Raw genomic sequence first — 21,424 nt, forward strand, 5'->3', positions numbered from 1 at the left:
TGTGCTGATGGATAGTATCTGAAGGGAGAGGTGATGTTATCTCCACAGCTTTAGATATGATACAAATGTCGTGAGACAAATTGCCAGCACGGTGTGTGAAGCATGAACAGAAATCAAAAGCACCCAAAATCCTGTACCAAATCCTCCCTGTGTGTCTCAGGAGGATGTTTCTAACACACAGGCAGCTGATGCAATGCTGAAAAGTAAAGAGCTGTAGGAGACAGCCAGAGTCTACAACATGCTGAGCTCCTGGGGTGCAAGGCTTAGGGCTTTTAAGTCTCTTGGCTTCATCAGCTGGCAGAACAGGGCTCCTGAGCGACTCTGGGGAGCGGGAGTCAAATGGCAAGTGAGCATGACATAATTACAGACCTCCACCACTTCCTGGTAGATAGTCACCTACACTACAGATAACACTAAACAAAAGAACAGATGTCACCACGAGGCGAAGGAGTCCCATATCTGTGTTCGCATGCTGTCACTGCAGAGGCTTGAAGAGAGAACTGCACATTCCCCAGGCGATTGCCGTTACGCTGCTGGGTTAAAAGGGACCCTCCCTAAACTCATCTCAGGCAGCAATTAATCTCTACCTAGACAGAACCAGAATTTAAACATGAAGGGCTTCACTGCCTCAAGGTAAACAATGTTCTTGTAGGCACTTGACCTTTGAGTTGCTTTTGTGTGTGGCAGGCTTGATTCTTCTGCCTGGCTCTGTCCCCGTGCCTGGGCTGCCGGCCCCTTCCCCTCCACTGTCCCGCTGCCTCTGCTTCCTTCACTTTGCTGTTTTTGTTCCCTCTTGAGCCGTGCTGGGTAAACAGTAACACCCTGGCCTGGCTGCAGTTTCCTGCAAACTTCCACTGACCTGGAGAGCTAGACAGCCAGTCTGAGACCAAAGGGAAGGGGCCTTTCCCTCGCCTAGGGGCTGGTGCTGCAGCTGATAAGTCCCTAACGTGCTTCAGCTCTTGTCTTTCTTCACATATAATGAGCTTTGCAGCCCACGGTAAATTATTCTTTTTAATTATCCTGTGGGAATTGATGGGTATTTCTTTATGGGTAAGATTCACAGGGCATATTACCTTCCCAACTCAGGAAGAACAGATGTGCCAAGCTACAGGGAAATACCCAATTTCCATAAAGTGTTTCTTTGCTGAGAATTCTTTCCCTCACAGTTCAGTGCTGGTAAGTGCAGCGGGGACGACACCTGCATTTCCCATGCCACAGCTCTCCAAATTGAAACAGTTGAGTGCAATTGATTTACACCATCTGGAATTAGAGATCTTCCTGGAGGCTAAGGTTATCAATTTTAAAGAAAAGTGACCCTGTCCCTTTTGTTTCAAGAAGTTGTGTCTCTGAGAGACTTTTTTACAAGGAGTTAACTGATTGCTGATTGACTTAAGGTGGTGAGCACGTTTGTAAAGCTGGCAGTGACACTCCCAATGTTCTAGCAGATCATTTTTCCACGCCACAGTCAGTCTGAACTACTTAGGAGTTTCATGAAGGATTCAGTTTTTTGTCTGCACAAACCATAACAAAGGTATCAGCTGGCAGTTGATTAGTTCCCTATTCAGTATTTATTCTTTGTCATTTTGTTAAGATCCAAAGCTGAGCCACTTTATATTTGCTTATCTGTTAAGTGAACAGTCCAGCTGCCCGGAAAGTGCTCTTGCTCAGAGCATCTCCCTCCCCATGCAAGTGGGGTCGGCTTGCTCCTGCTTCTGTGGGGTTTAAGAGCAGCTGGAGAGAAGCACAAGCAGGCTGCAAGACGCACGGAGGTTTGCTTTGTTGCTCTGTGTGCTGGTATTCTTTAGCACTAGATGATAATGGGTTTTCTTTTGCAGAGAGTTCCACAGTTAGAGAGAAAAAAAAAGCCTCCCTGGCCTCGCTGACATACCCAGGGTTATTTAGTGATTGCTTGACCTTCACCTGCAACTGCCTTTTCCTTTCATTCCAGTCACTCTCCACTGATGGCCAAAGTGTAGCCCTAACCTCATGTTTAAGCTCTCATGTCAAAGCTGTAGTGGTTTAGCTCTGCAAGTAGCTGCCACATTTGCATCTTCACTTTAGGAGCTGCTCCACGAACTCACACAGGTATCCCACCCTGTTTAGGAGCTCCGATACTGCAGGCTGAAACAGGGAGGAAAAGAGGCCTTTGGTAGACAGAGAACTCTCTTTAGACTACGGCTATAAACTGGATAAAGCACTGAGATAACACAAATTATAGCCATCTGCTTATTGCACAGGGCTCTAGGAAACCTCACTTACTGTAGGAAAGAGAATGACTCATAAAATATAAATCCTTTTTTTTTTTCAAAACAGAGTGAGAATAATGCCCACAAGACCTGACATACACTAGAGATTAACAATCAATTGCAGCTCAAGCCATCCTCTCCTTTCCCAACCCAATCTTTACAACCCAGAAACTGCATTTTGCTGTTGTTAATCGTGCACTGATTTCAAAACGCTATCTACATTTCAAATACTGATGGTAGAAGGCTAGATTTATATATTTTGGCTTCCAGTTCAGATTGTAGCTTATGATCTGGGATAGTGTAATTCTAGCTACTGGTTAGACATATGGCAATTCAGGTGCAGGCTGCTATTAAAAATCAGTTAGGAATGAAGTAGAGCTTCTGTTATATACACTGTAAATTCATGCTTCCTGCTTAGGTGTTCTTCTGTAGTTTAGTACCACCATGATGAGTATCTGTGCTTATTTACAGCTGCAAAAAGATTATTTTTAGGTCTGTTGTGAATCTGAAAATTTGGTAGAGGTTGGTCTCGGAGGTAGGGAGAGATGATGGAGGAGGATGGGGTTAAATAATTATTTTTTTTTCCTGAACAGGAAATATTTTTGAGAAATTTTATTCTGTTTTGACTAAGATATTTCAGTCATTGCATAATTCAATATTTTCTGGCATTTTAGGATTATTTAACTTTTGCTTAACTGCCTTCTTTTGATTTATGTTACTTTTTAAATAAACAGTGTTATTCTGAAATTCCCTCTAAAAATACTGGCACAAATATTTTTAAATTCAGTCTTCCCATCTTTTCAGTCAAAACAGTCAAAATTTGATCCAGACTTGTGAATAGTTTGGTATCAAGAAGCTCCTTTTTTTCACAGCAAGTTTCCTCTTGCCCTATATTCTTATCCTATTCCCCTGTCATGTGGCACATCAGTTGTTCTCTCTTTTTATCCATAGGACTAGAAAGGGATATGAATATAATTCCCCTGACACTTTTTTGCACTCCCAGTGTTTGTTGCAAATACACAAAAACCTACTTTCTCTGCTTTTTCCTATAACAAATAATCTAGGGATCCTCTAATAATCCAGGGTCTTCTTTTAAGTAGAAGGGCTTTCACCATTTGCACAAACTTTAAAATTGGCTATAAAAAGATCATCACATTTGATACCTTCAAATCTGGTTTAGCTGGAGAGCAAGACTGCAGAGGTATTAAGCAGCACTAATGCTCAGGGACAAACACTAAATACATTTTCCTAATGTGACTTAGTAGAATAATTTAGCAGACCTGTTCGAAAAAGGCACTGGATTTGGCATAAGTATTTCCCATTAGTTTTAGGGATTGGAACAAACTACAGAGTTGTGGTCCAGAGATCAGGTTTCTCAGCTAAAGTCTTGATTAGAACCAGTGCCTACCTAAGCAGAAAGTTCAGATGTGTATCTGAAACTTCCTACATGTGGGGAGATTACAGGTCTAATTTTTTAATTAATCTCTCTCACATAATGTTTCTTGCAATGCCCTTACTCCAAAGTACATGCTCTTTTGTAGACCAACCCAGCCAGAATAAATCAGTGGCACAGAATAAAAGCTGGCATGAGAAGGCTACTAGAAATCATAGACATCATCCAGATTCCTGGTTTTTATCTTCTGTTCTGCTGCCTCACGTTCAGTGCTACCGATCAGCTCCTCATCACAGCTCCACACATTAAGCACACATCTCCTGTACCTGCACAGTGACCCAAGTGCCTTTCATAAAACATCATCATGACACGTGTCCCCTTTCTGATACGCACAACGAGCTCCAACCAACATTTGTTCTCGTTGTGATGAAGCACACAGTACATTTTGTCTGCTAAGAATCCCATTTTCAGTTCTCAGGGATAAAATTAAGCTATCAAAAATACAAAAGGCAACGGTCCCACTTTCCTGTCTCAGTCTCTGCCTTTCACCCTTCATATTTTTGTGAGTGAAACTGGTTTGGGTTGCGGAGCAAAGGAACTCCTGCTCTGCACTGAGCTAATTTTTTGAAGAGTAATTCCAAGTGGCAGCACTTATGTATTTCCATTACATTCCTTAAGCAGGCAGTTGTCATTAGCCAGAAAAGGAGCACTGATAGCCTGAGATGAATGACCTGTTCTCAGATGAGTTACCAGTCATGGGGAAATAAAGACAGTGAGTGAGATAAACCAACTCCGTGTTTTCCTTTGTCAGTGGAGCTGTGGAATAGCAAATCCAAATCTCATGCTTCATGTTCAAACTATTGTTCAGGTCACCAATAAGCATAGTTACATCACTTACATGTAGAACACTTGTTACCCAGAAAAATTCAACATAAATAAGCACTTCAGCTACTGTCTAATTACAGATCCTCCAGCATGGAATACACAACTCCCTGCTAGGGTCCCAAGGCTGAACATTTATTTTAAACTGAAAAATGGATTCCCACTGATTCGAATCAAAAGACTGTTTGCCAGGGATTATGTAGTGGGAAAGGAGAAATTCTGGAGGGTTTCACAGTTTTAGACTCTTTGTTAAGAGTAGGCAAAATGGCCAACAGCCAGAAAGGGATACTTTGTATTTCTAAAACCATGTACAGGATTTTTTTCCGCACTAACTAAAAAAGTTAGAGAAATATTTTACCATCTTTTCATGAAGATTTTAGAACATTCCCAATTTTTTCCAGAGATGAAGGAGGGAGAGCAGCCTGATACAGTAATGCAAGGATTAATGGGATGAATAGATAGTGTTATTCCAACACACTTCAACTGGAGCTTTCTTCAGTCACAGAGCAGCTGACACAACAGCCTTAGATGTAAAATGAGAGCGTAGGTGAAGGGATCGGGGCCAGCTGGCCTGACACATTGATGCTAAACCAAGATGATCACACCCTTCAGGCTCTTAAACACAGCCTGTGGCTTTGAGGCATCTGATCACAGATGAGGGTATACGCAGCCTTTACTGGAGATACTCACCCTGTGCTGCAGAGTCAGACCAACACATGCTAAACAGAGGGGCTGTAAGACAGGAAAGGTGCTGGCTGCTGCCGTGGCAGCTTTTACCCTGGCAGAGGTGCAGATCACAGAATCATGGAATCATTTGGGTTGGAAGGGACTTTAAAGATCATCTACCTGCCCCGGGCAGGGCCCCCTTCCCCCAGCCCAGGGGGCTCCCAGCCCCGTCCAACTTGGCCTTGAACCCTTCCAGGGAGGGGGCAGCCACAGCTGCTCTGGGCACCCTGGGCCAGCGCCTCACCCCCCGCACAGGGAACAATTTCTGCCTTACATCTCACCTAAATCTCCCCTCTGTCAGTTTAAAACCATCACCCCTCGTCCCATCCCCACCCCCTGATCCAGAGTCCCTCCCCACCTCTCCTGTCCCCCCTTTAGCCCTGGGAGGCCGCTCGAAGGGCTCCCCGGAGCCTTCTCTTCTCCAGGCTGAACCCCCCCAACTCTCTCAGCCCGGCCCCCCAGGGGAGCTGCTCCAGCCCCCCCAGCATCTCCGTGGCCTCCTCTGGCCCCGCTCGAGCAGCTCCGTGTCCTGCTGTTGGGGGCCCCCGAGCTGGCCCCAGCACTGCAGGGGGGGCTCCCCAGAGCAGAGGGGGAGAATCCCCTCCCTGGCCCTGCTGCCCCCCTGCTCTGGCTGCAGCCCAGGGCACGGGTGGGTTCTGGGCTGCGGGCGCACGGGGCTGGCTCACGGTCATTTTCCCCCCACCAACCCCCCCAGCCCCTCTCCTTGGGGCTGCTCTCCAGCCGCTCCTCGAGGGCCCAGCCTGGGTTTGTGCTGGGGTTTGCCCCGACCCACGGGCAGGACCTTGCCCTTGGCCTTGCTGAACCCCAGGAGGTTTGCCCGGCCCCCCCTCTCCAGCCTGCCCAGGTCCCTCGGGATGCCATCCCCGCCCTCAGCGTGTCCCCCACCACACAGCTCGGGGTCCTGGGTGAATTTGCTGAGGGTGTGCTCAGTCCCACTGTCCGTGTCACCGGCACAGACGACCAAGAGCGCTGGGGGCAGTACGGGACGGGGGGGGGCGCGGCCCCGCCGGGGAACTGTCCAGCACAGCGCGGCTGAACGGCGGCGGCTCGCAGGCCACCCCCGGCTCGGCTCGGCCCGCCCAGCTCTGCTGCTGGCCTCTGGGCTGCGGAGAGCAGGAGGGCTCCCCAAGAGCTAGAAGTAGCCTTGCTGTCTTGATTTGGTAGGGTGTGGAGTTTTTCATGTATTTTCACAGAGATGTGCCGTTCTGGGCAATTTCTGAAGGAACAGTGGGGTTAGATCCACCAAGCAAGAAGTAATTGATTTTCTTCTCTATAAAAAATTTACATCAGAAATTAGAAAGGAAACATGACATGAGGATAGAAGGCTAGTTCAGGAAGTACTGTAATGATCTTCATCAAGAAGGACACTTTTTCTCATTATACAAAATCAGAGAACTGGTTGCCTACACTATAGGTGTTTCCCTTTTCCAAAGCCATAAAGTGTTTGGCCATTGTTGAAGGCCTCCTACTGATCCATAGTGATGGATATGTCAGCCCCAGCTGAATGCATTCGTTACTAATTTAACCCATTTTGGAATAGTCAGCATTCTTTTGAAAACTCATTTTTATGTCCTCATACTACATCGTTTTTAAAAATATCATCGGAATACTGTAGAGCACAATTTTGCAAGCTACATTGTTCGCAAACCTTTCCTGTCAGCTATTTCCCATGCTTTAGGTGAAGCCATTTCCAAAATATAGTTAAGTGTGTGGAGGCAGATCCCATGCCAAGGATAAGCAGGTTGAGGTTATGCACATCCTTTCCTGTCAACAGTATAATCCAAACCAAACGTGGTTTACTGCCTACACTGTGTGGTGTAGTTGGTATTGCATTAGCTGAATGGTATTTGAAACTTTATACCATAAGAATATGAAGTCAAAGAATACTTTTCAGAAAAATCTTGAAAGTTTTAGGACTTCACAAATGTTATTTTAATCTTCTGATGGCCATCACTGTATTCATACAAAGAAAAATCACTGAATGAGACTCAGAAGCTTTATTGACTTAAACTACCTCAAATTTTTAGTTTATTTCTCTTGTATATGTATATCCAGTCTGATTTATTGTGGCAGATGTATAGAAAATCCCACAGTTCCCCAAAAGTGTGACCAATTTACTTCACTTTCAGGTTAAACAGACTATTCATGCCTGGCTTTGAATATCGTGGGTCTACATTCCCTTTTTCATGTTTTCTGCACTGTTCTAGAGAATCTCATTTACAGAAAGAAGCTTTTTTCTTTCAGTAGATTTACCTTAACTGCTGTAAACCTTTTGTAACACTTAACTGCTGTGGAATTCAGGAGTGCTGAGGTGTAGTATCACCCTTGAAAGAAATTCAGAGCACTGGGGAAAGAACTAACTCCAGTGCCATGGAGACCTGTGGAGCTGATTTAACTTCATTTTCACAGATGGAGAATAGATAAGAAAAGGAGTTTTAACAAGATTACTCTTCAAACTGGTAAAATAGGGTTAGAAATGGGGTATTCTGATTCTTGGTCATGGCTATAATCCCTAGATGACACCGGCATTTGCAAACAAGCAAGATGTGACTGGATGTCTTGTCACACGCTACAGTGAACCTTCTATGGGCAGTTAGCTGCTCAGATTACAGTGCCCTTCTGGTCACTGATCAGTAAAGAAGCAGTTTTGCAAATCAATGTTATTTTCCCTGCAGACTACAGAAATCCATTTGTGGAGATTCACCCGGAACATCCCGAAATAATCTACATTTTAGATGCTAACAGAACGGTTGTTATCCCTTGCCGAGTTACCTTGCCAGATATCAAACCTAAGCTTACCCAGGTAAGTGACTGTTTCAGAGAAACTCAATTAATTCATAGGTCTGGGCTGCCAACAGAATGAGGAAAAATACAAAGTAAAATGTCCAAAGCTAGGTAAGTTTCAGGAAAAAAATAGCAAAGATACTGAATATCCAGAAGCACAGTCCTCCTCTGGCAGTGTATTACTATTGAACTGTGTACCAGGGTGTTTTGGGGATTAGGCTGAGTTTATCACGTATTTTTCTCATCTTGTGGCTTGATGTTCCTCCATAAATTGGCAAATATAGATGACAAGGCCTATTTTTCTTCAAAATTCTTTGTATAACACCTGGCTATTAGCTATCTTCTTGAAAGCTTATCACTTTTATACCTTGAACCTCCTCAGAACAGTTGCCCATTTTTCCTTGGTTTCATAAATTTAAAACAAGTTTCAGCCTTGGGAATAAATAGCCACAGCATCCATCCCTTTGGCAGCAGTTACATCTGAATGTCAAGGTTACAGGACCGCCTGTGGAGGCCAAGGCCATTTTGTATAATAAAAATGGAAATTTAAGGTCTGGGGTCTCCTCAGTCGATGGCGATCTAGTCACTCACATAAAGGGTTTTCGAATTGCTCTATAAAGAAGCTTATCACAGGGTGAGGAACAGAACACAGGTCTCCCAGATCCTATCCTGCCTTTTACCTAATAGGTTATGTGCCTTTCCACTCCCCTGCTAGGCTGCCTGCTTGAGCTGTCCTGATGGGGACAAGAGCTCATCCTCTGCCTCGGCCCCTTTTCCACAGCCTCTTCTGGAGGGGCTGTGAGAGATGAGGGTGTTCTGCTGGACCCAGTGTGATAGCAAAGCAGACGCAGATAGGCTGATGCTGTGCTGGGAGAGGGGTCTGAGGAGCTCTGCTCCTCTTAGCTGTTAGATGTCTCAGTTGTTAGATGCCTCCTCCTCCTGGGAGACAGGACATGAAATCACGGAGGCCTGAGACAGCGCCCCGGCTCCTGCTGAGACCAATGGCAAATTTCCAGTGGACGTGCAGAGGGACAGCACTGGCCTTATTGCTTTAGCAGATCTCTATTTTTAAGTTTTGTCAGCAGGGATTAAAAGCAGGGGAATAAGTCTCCTCTCCAGTCATAGCTTATCACTTTAGCCTGGATAAGTGTTATCGCCTTCTCCTCCTTGGCTATAAAAATGAAACATCGCATCTTATTTTAGCCTACTTCAACCAAATTCATTGCTGGAGTACTGCTGATGACTTCGGCACAGTCACATGAGCCTAAATGTGGCCTTGGAACCTCGACTGAGCAAAGCTCCACATTTATCCCCTTATTTATAGGCAGCCCTGCTCTCCCTGCTTGCCAGATAAATTTTCTCCCGGTAATTTCTTCAAACACAAACTGCAGTCCTTTGCCTTGCTGCAAGCTGCTGCTGGGATGCAGTCTCCGCTGAAATCTCCCTTGTGAATTGCAAAGAAAATTATCCCCCCCAAAAGATTTTTCCCCTTCAAGGGAGAGCAGCTGGACTGCGGGGCAGGGATGTAGACGTTGAGCGCGGCTCCCCAGAGGAACCCCTCTGAGGCCGGGAGCTGGAGAGATGTTGCTGCTCGAGGGGATGCGCTTTGGGAGGCGTGTGTTGGCTTCGGGAGCCACCAGCCCCGGGCTCCATCTACGGAAAGTCACCGCTTGTTTTGCCCTGTCTGGGAATTTGAGAGCGCCGTGCGGAGCCGAGGTGGCGGCTTCCCGTGCGAAGAGGAAGCGGGCGGGAGAGGGGTGGAGGTAAGGATGGGGGAGGAGAGGTGAATAAGGCGATCGGACAAATTTAGAACATCCTCTTCTTCCAAATTTAATCTCCAATAGACAACGAACTTCAAAGGGAGGAAAGCCACTGTGATTTCCTTCAAGCAGCATTGACGCTTTTGGTTTGATTGTTTAAATATATATTTTTGAATATTTTATGAAGATGTTTAATATGTGTGTGGTGTTGAAAAGGGCCTCCTGAGTAGGGTTATTTTTTCTTTCCCCTTCCCCTGGCCATCAGGGAGCAGAGCTGCCAAACCATGAAGTTCAGCTTTATCACATTTTATTATTCTTGTAGAAAATGTACTTTTTTCCACTGTAAATTAAGTTCCTTATGTTACCATTATACTTTAAAATCATTGCACTCTCTGGCCTTTAAATATGTATGGAGAAAGGTACCTCTTGCTAATACTAAACAGATCCCAGCTAACTCTACATATCATCTTTGTTATTAATAAACCCATGCTAAGACACACAATTCAAACTTCTAATTTTGCTTAATATGATTTTAATTCTGGGCAAAAAAAAAAACATTTTCAGTCATGTCACTGATGTGGTTCAGTGTGTGTTTGCCATTTTCAGCTTTGACCTTCATGGGTGCTGAAGCATGAAGCCTTTCAGGTCTCAGATCTCCTTCTGTAATTTTCCTGAATTTTCCTAATGGTTGTGAACAGAGATGCCACGGCTTGATTACTTCTAAAGTATCTACATGAAATCCATGTTTCCTACTACTGTCAGAAGAGAACTGCTGTTCCAAAAGAAAGCAACTGTCTTGCTATGCCTCCTTCCCCACAGTAACATCACCAGTCACTGCCCCACAGTCATAATTCCCTTGTCTTTGGTCTGTGCCGAAAAATGTAATAACAAGCGACCTAAACCGATGCCAACCTGATGAATTGTGTATTCGTATGAGAGGTGTGAGCATCAGCTCTCAAAGCCCGAAGCTGAAATTTCTTTGGAACAGGAGTATTATTTAAACTGAATCTTATTTGAACCACACTGCCATACAAGACTACTGTTTGTTTGGAGATAGAAAAATAAATTGCATGCTGCATAACAACAAGAATAAGAGCAAAACTATTGGGGAAGTTCCCACTTGCAGTCTCTAGTGTAGCTCTTCCCTTGGTTAGATCCAAAAGCTAAAACAGGATAGCTCTGAAAAGAAAAACATTAACTTGCCTCATCTTTGAGAAGCCAGTATCTGATAAGAAGGAGGGAGAAGCATTGTGGAAATAAAGTTAGTTATCATATGGCAACTGCAGGCACACTGAGGTTTCCCCAAACCCTTCATTTTTCAGCCAAAAGTGACCTCAAAACTCCTGCAGCACATCCTCTGTCCTAAAGAGCCTTCCTGTGTCTTGCTGGAAGAGTCAGACCTGCAGCCTGGGCCCCCATTCACCTGCCTGCAAACGGGCTGAAACGGGTGACTTTCAGGCATCTGCTCTTTTACAGACTCCTGAGCTATTTGTTTGCATTTAATTTCACGTCTTGCTTTTCTACATTATTATCCAGGATTTCCAAAATGATTGGAAAGTAAATTGCATTTTCTCTGGCAAATAGAGGATTTCCCTTTGTGATAACAATAATAATAATAAACTAATTATTCCCACCAACAAAAGCTAACCTGCTTGACATTGGTGCTGTCCAAGGGTATACAGAGGGTTCATTCTTATTAAATGAATTTTTGTTCTAGTTTATTTTTCACATTTGCCTTTCATATCCTCACTTTTTCCTCATAAACATGACTTATAGATACTGTTTCTTCAAGAATCTCAAAACATTACATTTATGAATTTAGGACAAAAAATGTCTATGTTACTGAGTCCCCTTATTTCTGCCATCCTATGATTTACTATCTTAAGTCATCCAAGATGCTTTCGTGCTTAGTGGAAATCAATAGTCTGCTTTGGAAGTGTCTCATCCCTTTCTGTAATATAGAGAGAATCTGATGTCTAGCCATAGACCATAGCTTATAGATGACTGCTATCAGGTGAGTTACTGACATGAATAATTCTGATTTTTTGGAGACTAACTTCATACATATTTTTAAAGTTCTGTGAAATCTCTGGAAAACATGTGGTAGCTACGTGTAGCATTAGGAGAAGCAAATTTTGCTCTTAAACACTTCCAACAAGATAACCCTACAAAATTCATATAAGACAGGCATAATTATTTCCAGTAAAGAGATGAGAGAAATAGGACCTACACTGGGTGGCATGATATCTTGCCTAAGATCTGAGAGGACTGGGGCTACTGCATCAAAAGCCCCAGTTATGATGTCCAAGTTTTGGATTTCAAAGACAGTCATTCCTTAGGGAGCGCTTTTCTATTTGCTTATGTTGATGTTGCTTAAGATATGTGTGGAATGAGACCACCAGTCACTCTGAAAGGTCAAATATCTACCCTGCCTCTAAAGCAGAACCGCCTTGGCTGGTTGCCTCTACGGTCTGAGGGGAAAGGGCCTATCTCACAAGCCTCCTTTCTGTCTGTTCTCTTTCAGTATCCTCAGTCTGTAGAGATGAACTTCGAGAGGATGGTGTGGGACCCAAGAAGAGGATTTATCATCCCCTGTCATGCTTTTGTTTACTCTGGAGTACTCACATGCACCGTAAATGTCAACGGGAGTGTGTTCACCTCCTATTACCTAACACAGAGATTGGGTGAGTGACTGCTGTGTGCCAAGGAATGACCACAATGTTTCTATTTCATAGCTAAGCCTCTGGGTATTATTTCTTGGTTAGCCTCAATTATATTTGATATATCTAATTGGTATGTATCTGTAGCAAGTCCAAGCTGGAACGCTAAAAGCAAATTCATTCTTCCCCTTTTTTCCTGTTGAATAGAACTTGGATTTGATCCACTCCTGATTTTGAAAAATTACCAAGTGTTGAGGTGGTACAAAATAGGAGTATTTTCTTCAAACTCCCCCAAGGCTTTGTTTGCTTGGATTGAGCTGTATTTACATTAAAACAACTGCTGGTTTAGGATAAACCAAACAGTAGCTTTCTTTTTGCTTCTGGTCATTAAACACACAAGATCTTGGTATACAAATCTCAATAAACCGCTAATTCAAATCTTTGCTTTTTTATATAGTTTCTCTTGGTGATTTACTATACTCTTTCCCTTGTATTTACAGTTGAGCTTCAGCTCAGAATTAAAATCTGAATTTGAAGCAACTAAACATTACATTTTTGAGTGCTGGGGATTTATATGAAGCCAATTAGATTTTATTTTTCCTTTGTTTTCAGTGTATGTTCTTTGTCTCCTCATATATTTTTGACAGAGGAGAGTTTATTGTGACTTCATTCCCATTAGATCATGGCATCCTTCTATACAATTAGCACTCAGCTTTAAACAACAGGGTTGTAAATTTGTATGGCAGCCAAATAAAAGTCCTGTAAATCTCTCTCTCTTTTTCTTCAATGTTGGTGTAATTATTTTTTACTGAATCATGAACGCGAGGCTGAAAAACCCATTAGGTCATCCCTCTCTGGCCCAAAAGACGAAGGCAATACCCTACTCTATGATGTGTTTCTGTACAGTGGTCAGATGTGTGTTTGGCATGGGGCACCATAAACGTGATGCAGGCTTCTTTCTGAGTTTTAAGGCATCAATAAATATATAAGACCAGGATTTGGGGATCCCATTCAGAAAAGAAAAGTAGCTGGTCATCAGAGGGCAGGAGAAACATGTTTCATGTTTTACAGAAACGAATCCTCTTGAAGATATGCAAATGTTGAGGCACACAAGAGGATGAGTCACTTTTGAAAAGTTTTTCTGAGAATGGCTGTGGAGCTGATGAGCGAGGGCTGGAGCCAAACACGTCAAATGCAAAAAAAGCAATTCATAAATTACTGTGTCGACATGCAATCAGTTAGATTGATCAGCTGATGTTTGGGCATTTATACAACTGACCTAATGTTTCCATTGTGTGGGAATTTCCAACAATTTCCATAGAAATGACAGAAGAAGGTGAGGCGTTTGTTTTGGAAAGGGTGAAAGAAGCGGATATTGGAGAGGTGGATTCCAGCCTAAATGTCACTGATGTAAAGAGTGCTGCGTGGTTATACCTTCGCTTTTTTTTCATTTCAGAGGTCAGAGCACAGAACCTGTCTCTGAAGGCAACTCCCAAAAAACTGCTGGTTGGAGAAACTCTCTATTTGGAATGCAGAGCAGAAACCTTCATCAACGGGCGCATTGAGCTCATATGGACATGCCCTAATGGGAGAGTGAGTTGATGCAAATTCAGTATTCTGCTTTCATGCAGCCTCCCCCTACCCAAAAGAAAGATCTGTTCACAGGACTGAGTAAACCCTAACTACAACTTACTCTGAAATACAGCCAACCATTTGTAAGCCTACGATTGATCATATTTTTAGTTTGGATGAACCTAAAACTTATCTGACCATCCTGAACCTGCAAATTAAACTGCAAATCTCAGGCTAAATGTATGTTTGTAAGAAAAGCCAGGACAGTATGTTTCTTGTTGGGAAGAATAGCTGTCTCATTTCTTCTGGCCTGGTTGCTGATCCTGGCTCACAGTGGCAAGTCTCAAAGGCAGCCATGAAGGTTGCAATTTGTCAACCTGCTCATCCAGCTTGGCATTTGTTAAGTAGGAAAAAGTGAAACAAAAGCCAATTGTATCTGCTGAAATCCCCACCAAAGAATAAAATTTAAATTCTGAGTGTAGGTTCTTGAGCTTTCTGTGGAATGTAATACAGAAATGCCAGATTTGAAGTAGAAACATGTAAGAGACTGAGCATTTTCTTTGATGTACAAAAACTTTTCAGTTCTCAGGAAAAACGGAGGGAAGAAGGGGTATTTTCCAAATCAGTTCATTTATTTGAGATACTACTCATGGTTCTATTTGATGCTCAGAATTAAAATGATTGCTTTTTTTTCTTTTTAATTCAGCAAAATATACATTTCAAAGAAGCATCTATGCCTCTTGGAAAAGTGTAAAATGTGATTCATAAAAATTGGTTATTTTTTACTTATTTTGATTCCTTAAAGAAAGAACATCTGATTTTGTTTTGGTGAAGAAACTACGGAAAATATAACACAGAATTTATAGAAGTGCAAGCAATATGGTGTTACAGAATTTTGTTTCTTGAACCCCATATGATGGAAGACAGCTGTTTTTCTATGAACCCTCCTTAGATTTCTAACATCATAAATGCAAAATGTCTTGGCCAAATCTCTGGAATCAAAAATCCTATCAGAAGCAATAATACTTTCTAAAACTCCTCAGGAATTTGCATTGGCACTTGGCTATCATAATATATTATATTTCTATGATAATATATTTCTTTTAGAAAGTAAGAGTTTTTCAAGACAGAAAAACATTGACTGTGACCAACAACAACAACAAAAAAAAAAACCAAACCAAAACCCAAAGCACAACTCTGATCCTACAGATGCCGACAGCAGTTTTGCACTGAGATCCCTGGGATTTGGTCCCTGAGAAGGGCTGATCTGTGATGCATCCCCTGATTTACCTGCCTGCCCAGATTTCAGTAGAGAAGCACCACAGTTCCACTCTGCTTCTCTCTCTTATTAGACTTGATAATGAAACCTCACACAAGAGCTTTTCCTGCTGATTTGTCTTTTATATTATTTATTTCAGTGACAGGGAGATATGATAATTTTGATATGAATCACTGCGTTTCTTTACTGGCAGACTTTGAAAGGATGAACAAAATAATCCAGTTTATGCTGCTTTTTGACCCCTTTTTTTTCTGATTTCCAGCACCCTTATCCTAAAAGAACAATAGACCAGAGTGACACGGTGTATAAAGTTGGCAGTAGCCTGAAAATTGAAAATGTCACCATGCAGGACGGAGGCCTGTATGTATGCAAAACATTCAACGTAACAAGGCTGGAGGCCAATGTCACAGTTACAGTGTATGGTGAGTTCTGTAGCTAAACCAGAATACCCAATAAACAAGATTGTTAAGCTTAAAGGATAATGCCACATTATTACATCTGTTGATATGCAGATGGCATTAGGAAGAATGTCAAGTAGTTAAAACAACCATTAATCATCTACGACCTCTAATCAATCTATGAGAGAGTCAGCACCCAGCACTATGTTTTCAAAGAAACTTTAGAGAGTTCGAGGCTAAGACATGTCGGAGGACATGGATCAACTGGGAGCTGAACTGTTTTGAAAAAGCTGGCGCTAAGTGTTGCTGTTAGCCTGGAAAATCTGGCATTCACATGGACGAGAGATACCCCAGGCATTTTCACACACTGCTCCAGGGGCAACGCAGATGCATATCCTCTGCTTTCAATATAAAGTCCTTCATTTGGAGATAGACCTTCCTGGCGGTGGCTGAGCTTTGCAGGGCAACTGTGGGAACAGCTTGTCATTCCATTTGGTTGTCTGCAGCTTCTGCAGATCGATATTGTAGAAAATCCAGGGCAAACACAATGCAATTCAAAGATGTGGGCACCGTACTGTGGCAGATCTGCCATTACTTATCTTCCTGTTCATTTCTCTTTCCAGACAAACCTTTCATTAAGGTTTCGCATAAGAAAGGGTCTTACTATGAGATTATATCAGGACACAAGTCACTGAAACTAGCTGCGAAGGTGGACGCCTTTCCTCGTCCAAGCGTCACTTGGTGAGTACCATCACCTTGAGCAAAATCAGGCATATGTGCCCTTCTTTTGGGCTCCTGCCTAGAATAGGTTTTCACCATTCCTTACCACACAGATAAAAAAAAAAAGATGGGAGCTGGGAATGCTCAGAGCTCTGCTCTCACAGTTCAGCTAAGGAGATGTGAATCCTTTCTGTGCTGACATGCGCTCCGTGAAGCTGGGCAAGCCATACATCTTTCCCATGCTATTTTTCTCTCCTAGTCATGCAGAAAAGGTCCTGCAGGAAAAAATGGGGGTTCCATTTACCCTGGACACAGAACGGTTTGGAATATTTAAGTAGAAAGCTATTGGGGAAGACTTGCCAGTTTACTACCGTTAGTGGTGGTCAGTCTGCAAGGAGGAAGTGCAAAATAGAAGTCTGCAGGACACATTCTCGACATGAGAAATTGTTTCTCTTCATAACTTTTCAATAATTTTCTCCAATGATGTACCACCAGCAACAGATCCTTATAGATAAAGCAGTGAATCCTCCCAAGCAAACTAAAAGCTCCACTGGAGCTGTAATGGATCAGCTTACTAGAAGGAGCAACATGTCAGCAACTCCTGGAGATGTCCACTTCTCTCTTTACTCTTTCATCGCTTGTCCTCTCTCTTGCTATTTTTTCTATGCTACATTCTACAGGGGGTTTTTAACAACCCCATCCAACACTTTATACATCCTTAACTCTATGAAATCCTGTGCAACAGCAGCCGTGGGTTTGCCTGTCCTGGCAGAGAAGGTGGCTTGGGTGAGCTGGCACCTGCACAATGCGCTTTTCCTTGGCCAGCTGAGTGCCACGCAGGGGGGGCTGGCAGTCAGCGAAAGGTGTTGGTCAGGAACGGGCTTGCTGCATTTTCTCCACAGTGAAATAACATGAAATGGTCTAATATTCGGTCAAATCAGTGAAATCAGTGCTGCCAAGAGGTATTTTTAATTGTTGCTGTTATTTAGGAGATGGAAATGTTTTTGTGAGTTGAAGTGGGGACCGTCCCCCTTTTCTCTGCCAAGGCTTTGTTCTCGGGGCTCAGTGTGGAGCTGCTTGGTAGCTGCCTGGGACCACCAGAGCTGCAGCCCTGCCTGTTCGAAGCTACAGCTGTTGATGTTGGAGGTCTCTCAGTACAGTTGTTTAAACGACTGTAAAGGAGGTTTCCAGCATTCTCAGGCAGTAGGACGCATGACCCAGCTTCTCCTTCCACCTAGCCTAAAGCTCTGTGTGTGGTGAAGTCTGGCCTATTTCATAATCATAACCCAAATCTGCATATTGGAGTAGCAGTGAGGAGGAGGCTGCTCATGCAGACTCTGCTATCCTACTCTCAGCTAGTGAGGATTCCAGACTGTGAATTCTTCACTGACCTTCCTATTGACTGCAAATTCCCCAGGTCACAGACTTTAGCTTTTTCAGAAAGAGTACAGGGTCATATATAAGTACTGAAAGACAATTGTGTTTAATTAATATCTTGTTTTAAAACTGATGACATAAATTTTGACTAACCCACGACTTCTTGCACTTAGTATTGTGCACATCCAGCATAATCTGGGGGCATCTAGATGTACATTTCTGATTGGAGTTGAGCATGCGAGAGGCACTGTTCATTCAGATTCATTAAAATGTATTTTTCCTGTTTGTTGACATCTCAAGCACTGCAGATGCTACTCAGTTTTAGTGTGGAAGGATGAAAGGAATAGATGTCCAATTCAAGCAGTGATTATAGATCTGTGTTTCCCTTGCTGTTTCCGAAGGATGAGTCTTTACCCACCCTAATTTGGGTAACAGTTTGGTTTTCTGAGAGCTAACATGCATGCATGCACATGATAAGCTTTGATGGTACTTTCAAAACAGGTACAAAGACGGCAAACTGATCAAGGATAACCACACCTGCTATGACCCGGATCCAATGAAGTACAGACTGGGCATAAGAGATGTGAGACCAAAGCATGCTGGAAACTATACCATCGTCTTGAGCAATGCAGAATATGGCCTGTACAAGAACCTCACCATGCAGCTGGTAGTGAGAGGTAAGGACTTGATGTTTCTAATGACTTCTACTGGGCTCTTTCTCATTCTTTGTGTGACCCCACTTTACGAGTCAGGACGAATGGGTGACATTTCCCCATGTTTAGCTGATATGAGCTGATACAGCGCTGTGCATAGATTACCACCTTACTTAGGAACCACTGAAGGTTCACCTCATTTCACCACATGTTAAATTGAAGCAACAGATGGAGAGCTGGTATGAGGACTTAGTCTGAAACTAGGTCATCTAAAGTCCCTTCTCACTGAGATGTTGCATCTCAGAAACAGTCTGCAGCGCCTTTGTGTTGAGACAGTGTCTCCGCAGAGGGAAGCAGAAATGGCTTGAAAGTGAACAAACTTAACGTGATGTAAATTTTAATAGCAGTTTGGGAGCACATCTAGTAGTGAGGTCTTAGAGCTAGGGGCACAGTTTCCCAAGAGAAGTGATGGAAGTTTTATCCCTTGAGATTAAAACCTAGCTGGGGCAAAGCACTGGAGAACATCTGTGGGACAGGAAAAGTCCCAATAGGGCTGACGGAAGGAACTAGATAAGCTACCCTGTCTTTTGTGTCTCTCCATCATCCTGCTACAAAAGACTTTCTCAGTCTGTATTTTATGTATTGTCATTTATCTGCTGGGAGCACTTGAGAGACAGGTTCATTTTCAGGGGAATCTGGAGAAAACTGAAGTAAATGGTGGTGTGCACTGGAGCAGGTTCACTTGACATAGAGGGAAAATAGATATTGGAATCACATTTATTAATCTCCCTTGGTGGGATAATGGAAGACAGAGCCACGTTGTCTCTTTGCACATCCACTGCCTCTTTTAATCCATTGAATTTGGCAACAGCAATTGAATCATGACGCCGAGTAGGAGTTCAGCAAAACTTAGTTCTGCTTCCCTTTGTATTTCCCAAGGTTCACTCAGGCAGTGAGATAAAGTTATTGAGATAGGTTTGCTTTCTTTTCTGTGGTGAATTCTTTTCCCCTTACCCTCTTTACACCTGAAAATATTCTGTTGTCCTGTTTTGTATGCTTATGTACTGTTGCGCCATGTAACTTCCAGCATTTGTGTTTTTCTCATTTCACCTTTCACCTTTCAGAAAGGAATAATGGCTAGCAAACAGAGAACTTGTCACTTAGGCACATTTGGCCTATTAAAAATGCTAAATAAGCTACTGTAGCTTAAACTGCCTTAAATGATACATAAACTAATGTGTGATTTAGGAGTGGAGAGAGCTAAGAACGTGCTTATGGTCAGGTACTGCAGCTCAGCTGATGAGAAGGAATGTGTTAAGCTGCAGTAATTTGTTCACTCTAGATTGTTTATCCATACAATGGTTGTGCCGTCTTGTTAAGAGAACAGAAACATTCAAAGGAAGAGAAAATTAAGAATGATAATAAACTATCTTGTCAAGGTAAATATCGGTGTTTGCATGCAAAAGAGAATGTTTACTTGAAGAGCAGCCATTCCCCAAATAGGCATATAAAAAACAAACAGACCTTGTTTGTATCAGCAAGATGCTATTTCAGGATTAAACCATCCCATGCTCTTAACTGCAGTAGAAGCCTTTCATCTTTACTGTATGTACAAGTATGTGGTATTCCGTCTCTCACACAGTGCATGCCTAGCATGGTGCTCATTGTTAGCCTTTCTGAGAGATTGGCCCAACAAAGACTTCAATCACAAATAATTATTTAATTGCAAACCCAACATTTCTCAAGAGTCTGCAAAGTCCAGCAGCTGCAGGAATGTTACTGACTGGAGAAGGTGTAGCATGGTGAAGCACAGGAAAAATGAACAGCAAGCGTGCGTTTTCTGGAAAAAGAAAGTCATGCCAGAAACGAGAGCAGGCAAAGGAAAATATCTGCCAGAGCCTGCCACTGGCTTTAAGCTAAAGGCTGCAAACAATGAAGATATTTGCCTTGACTGTGGACAGGACTTGCACAAAGCACCTAGGAAATCTCAGCTTTGCCAGGCTCTTCTCTGCACCACTAACTTGACATGCAGTATGTGAAGCACTCAGCCCAGGGAGAGGGTCATCATGATGATGTATGTGGGTAGAGACTAAAAAAGGCAAATTTTGCTCTTGAAATTTATCCAACAGCATCAAACTGCCTTTTTTCTTGTGCTTTCAGTTAGAGTAAAGGGACTGCATTTTCAGATCTGGGCATCATTTGCTTTACTTCCCCAAAAAATTCCGAAGCTCCAAACTGAAGCAGATTGGAATCATTCCCTTAATTCCCCAACAAATAACTTGACACTTTATCTCCAGTCATCACGACTGATACCCTGGTATCGCACCTGAATAGATTAAATTGCTTGGAGTTTCAGTAGACACTTACACACGGAGAAAGAAAGCAAAACACACTTTCTAGCCATTTTATGAAGGGATTACCTTGCCCACCACTGAAACACAACCACCTCTGAGCTGGAAGGGGTGATTAATGTCTCTGCTTAGAACCATAGGCAATCTGCAATTACTGAAGCTGGAATTTGAACACAGGAATTAGCAGACTTGATGGAAAAATCCTCTTGGGCTTGCAAGCGAACACAGTGGTAGGAGCATCAGATTTGTATCATGTCTAAGATGTGGACCCTGCAGCAATTCAGCACCCGATAAGCCTCATGCTGAGTACATAACCATGCACCAGCTCCCTATTACAGAGCAGTAACATTTCTTTCTGAGTAACAGCATTGCTCCCCAAAAGCCAGGGCCAGTCTTCTAAATTTCAGAGCCCCATCTGTGAAAGTGAGTGAGTTCTGATCTATACTATTAAATAGAAGATGGAAAATTATTTAAATAGACTTTTGAATGAGAAGACAAATGTGATTTGAATATGTTTACTTTTGCTGCAAGGGGACACTGCATTGAAGAAATAAGTAAGCATACAGCCCCCTCTCCTGTGAGTGTCTTCAAAATAATACATT

At 42.9% G+C, this 21,424-nt stretch overlaps 1 protein-coding gene across 1 annotated transcript in view; it reads left to right on the forward strand.

Moving 5' to 3' along the window:
- Positions 1–21,424, forward strand: part of LOC104367161 (vascular endothelial growth factor receptor kdr-like) — a 141,907-nt gene that overhangs the window by 50,023 nt on the left and 70,460 nt on the right. Inside the window, exons 4-9 of the mRNA XM_032983403.2 lie at positions 7,944–8,071; positions 12,337–12,496; positions 13,929–14,065; positions 15,586–15,745; positions 16,345–16,462; positions 18,320–18,495. Coding sequence (XP_032839294.1) covers positions 7,944–8,071; positions 12,337–12,496; positions 13,929–14,065; positions 15,586–15,745; positions 16,345–16,462; positions 18,320–18,495 — 879 coding nt within the window. The remainder of the gene's footprint in view (positions 1–7,943; positions 8,072–12,336; positions 12,497–13,928; positions 14,066–15,585; positions 15,746–16,344; positions 16,463–18,319; positions 18,496–21,424) is intronic.

Source organism: Tyto alba, unplaced genomic scaffold (assembly GCF_018691265.1).
Source record: "Tyto alba isolate M040663 unplaced genomic scaffold, T.alba_DEE_v4.0 Super-Scaffold_5, whole genome shotgun sequence".
NCBI lineage: Eukaryota > Metazoa > Chordata > Aves > Strigiformes > Tytonidae > Tyto > Tyto alba.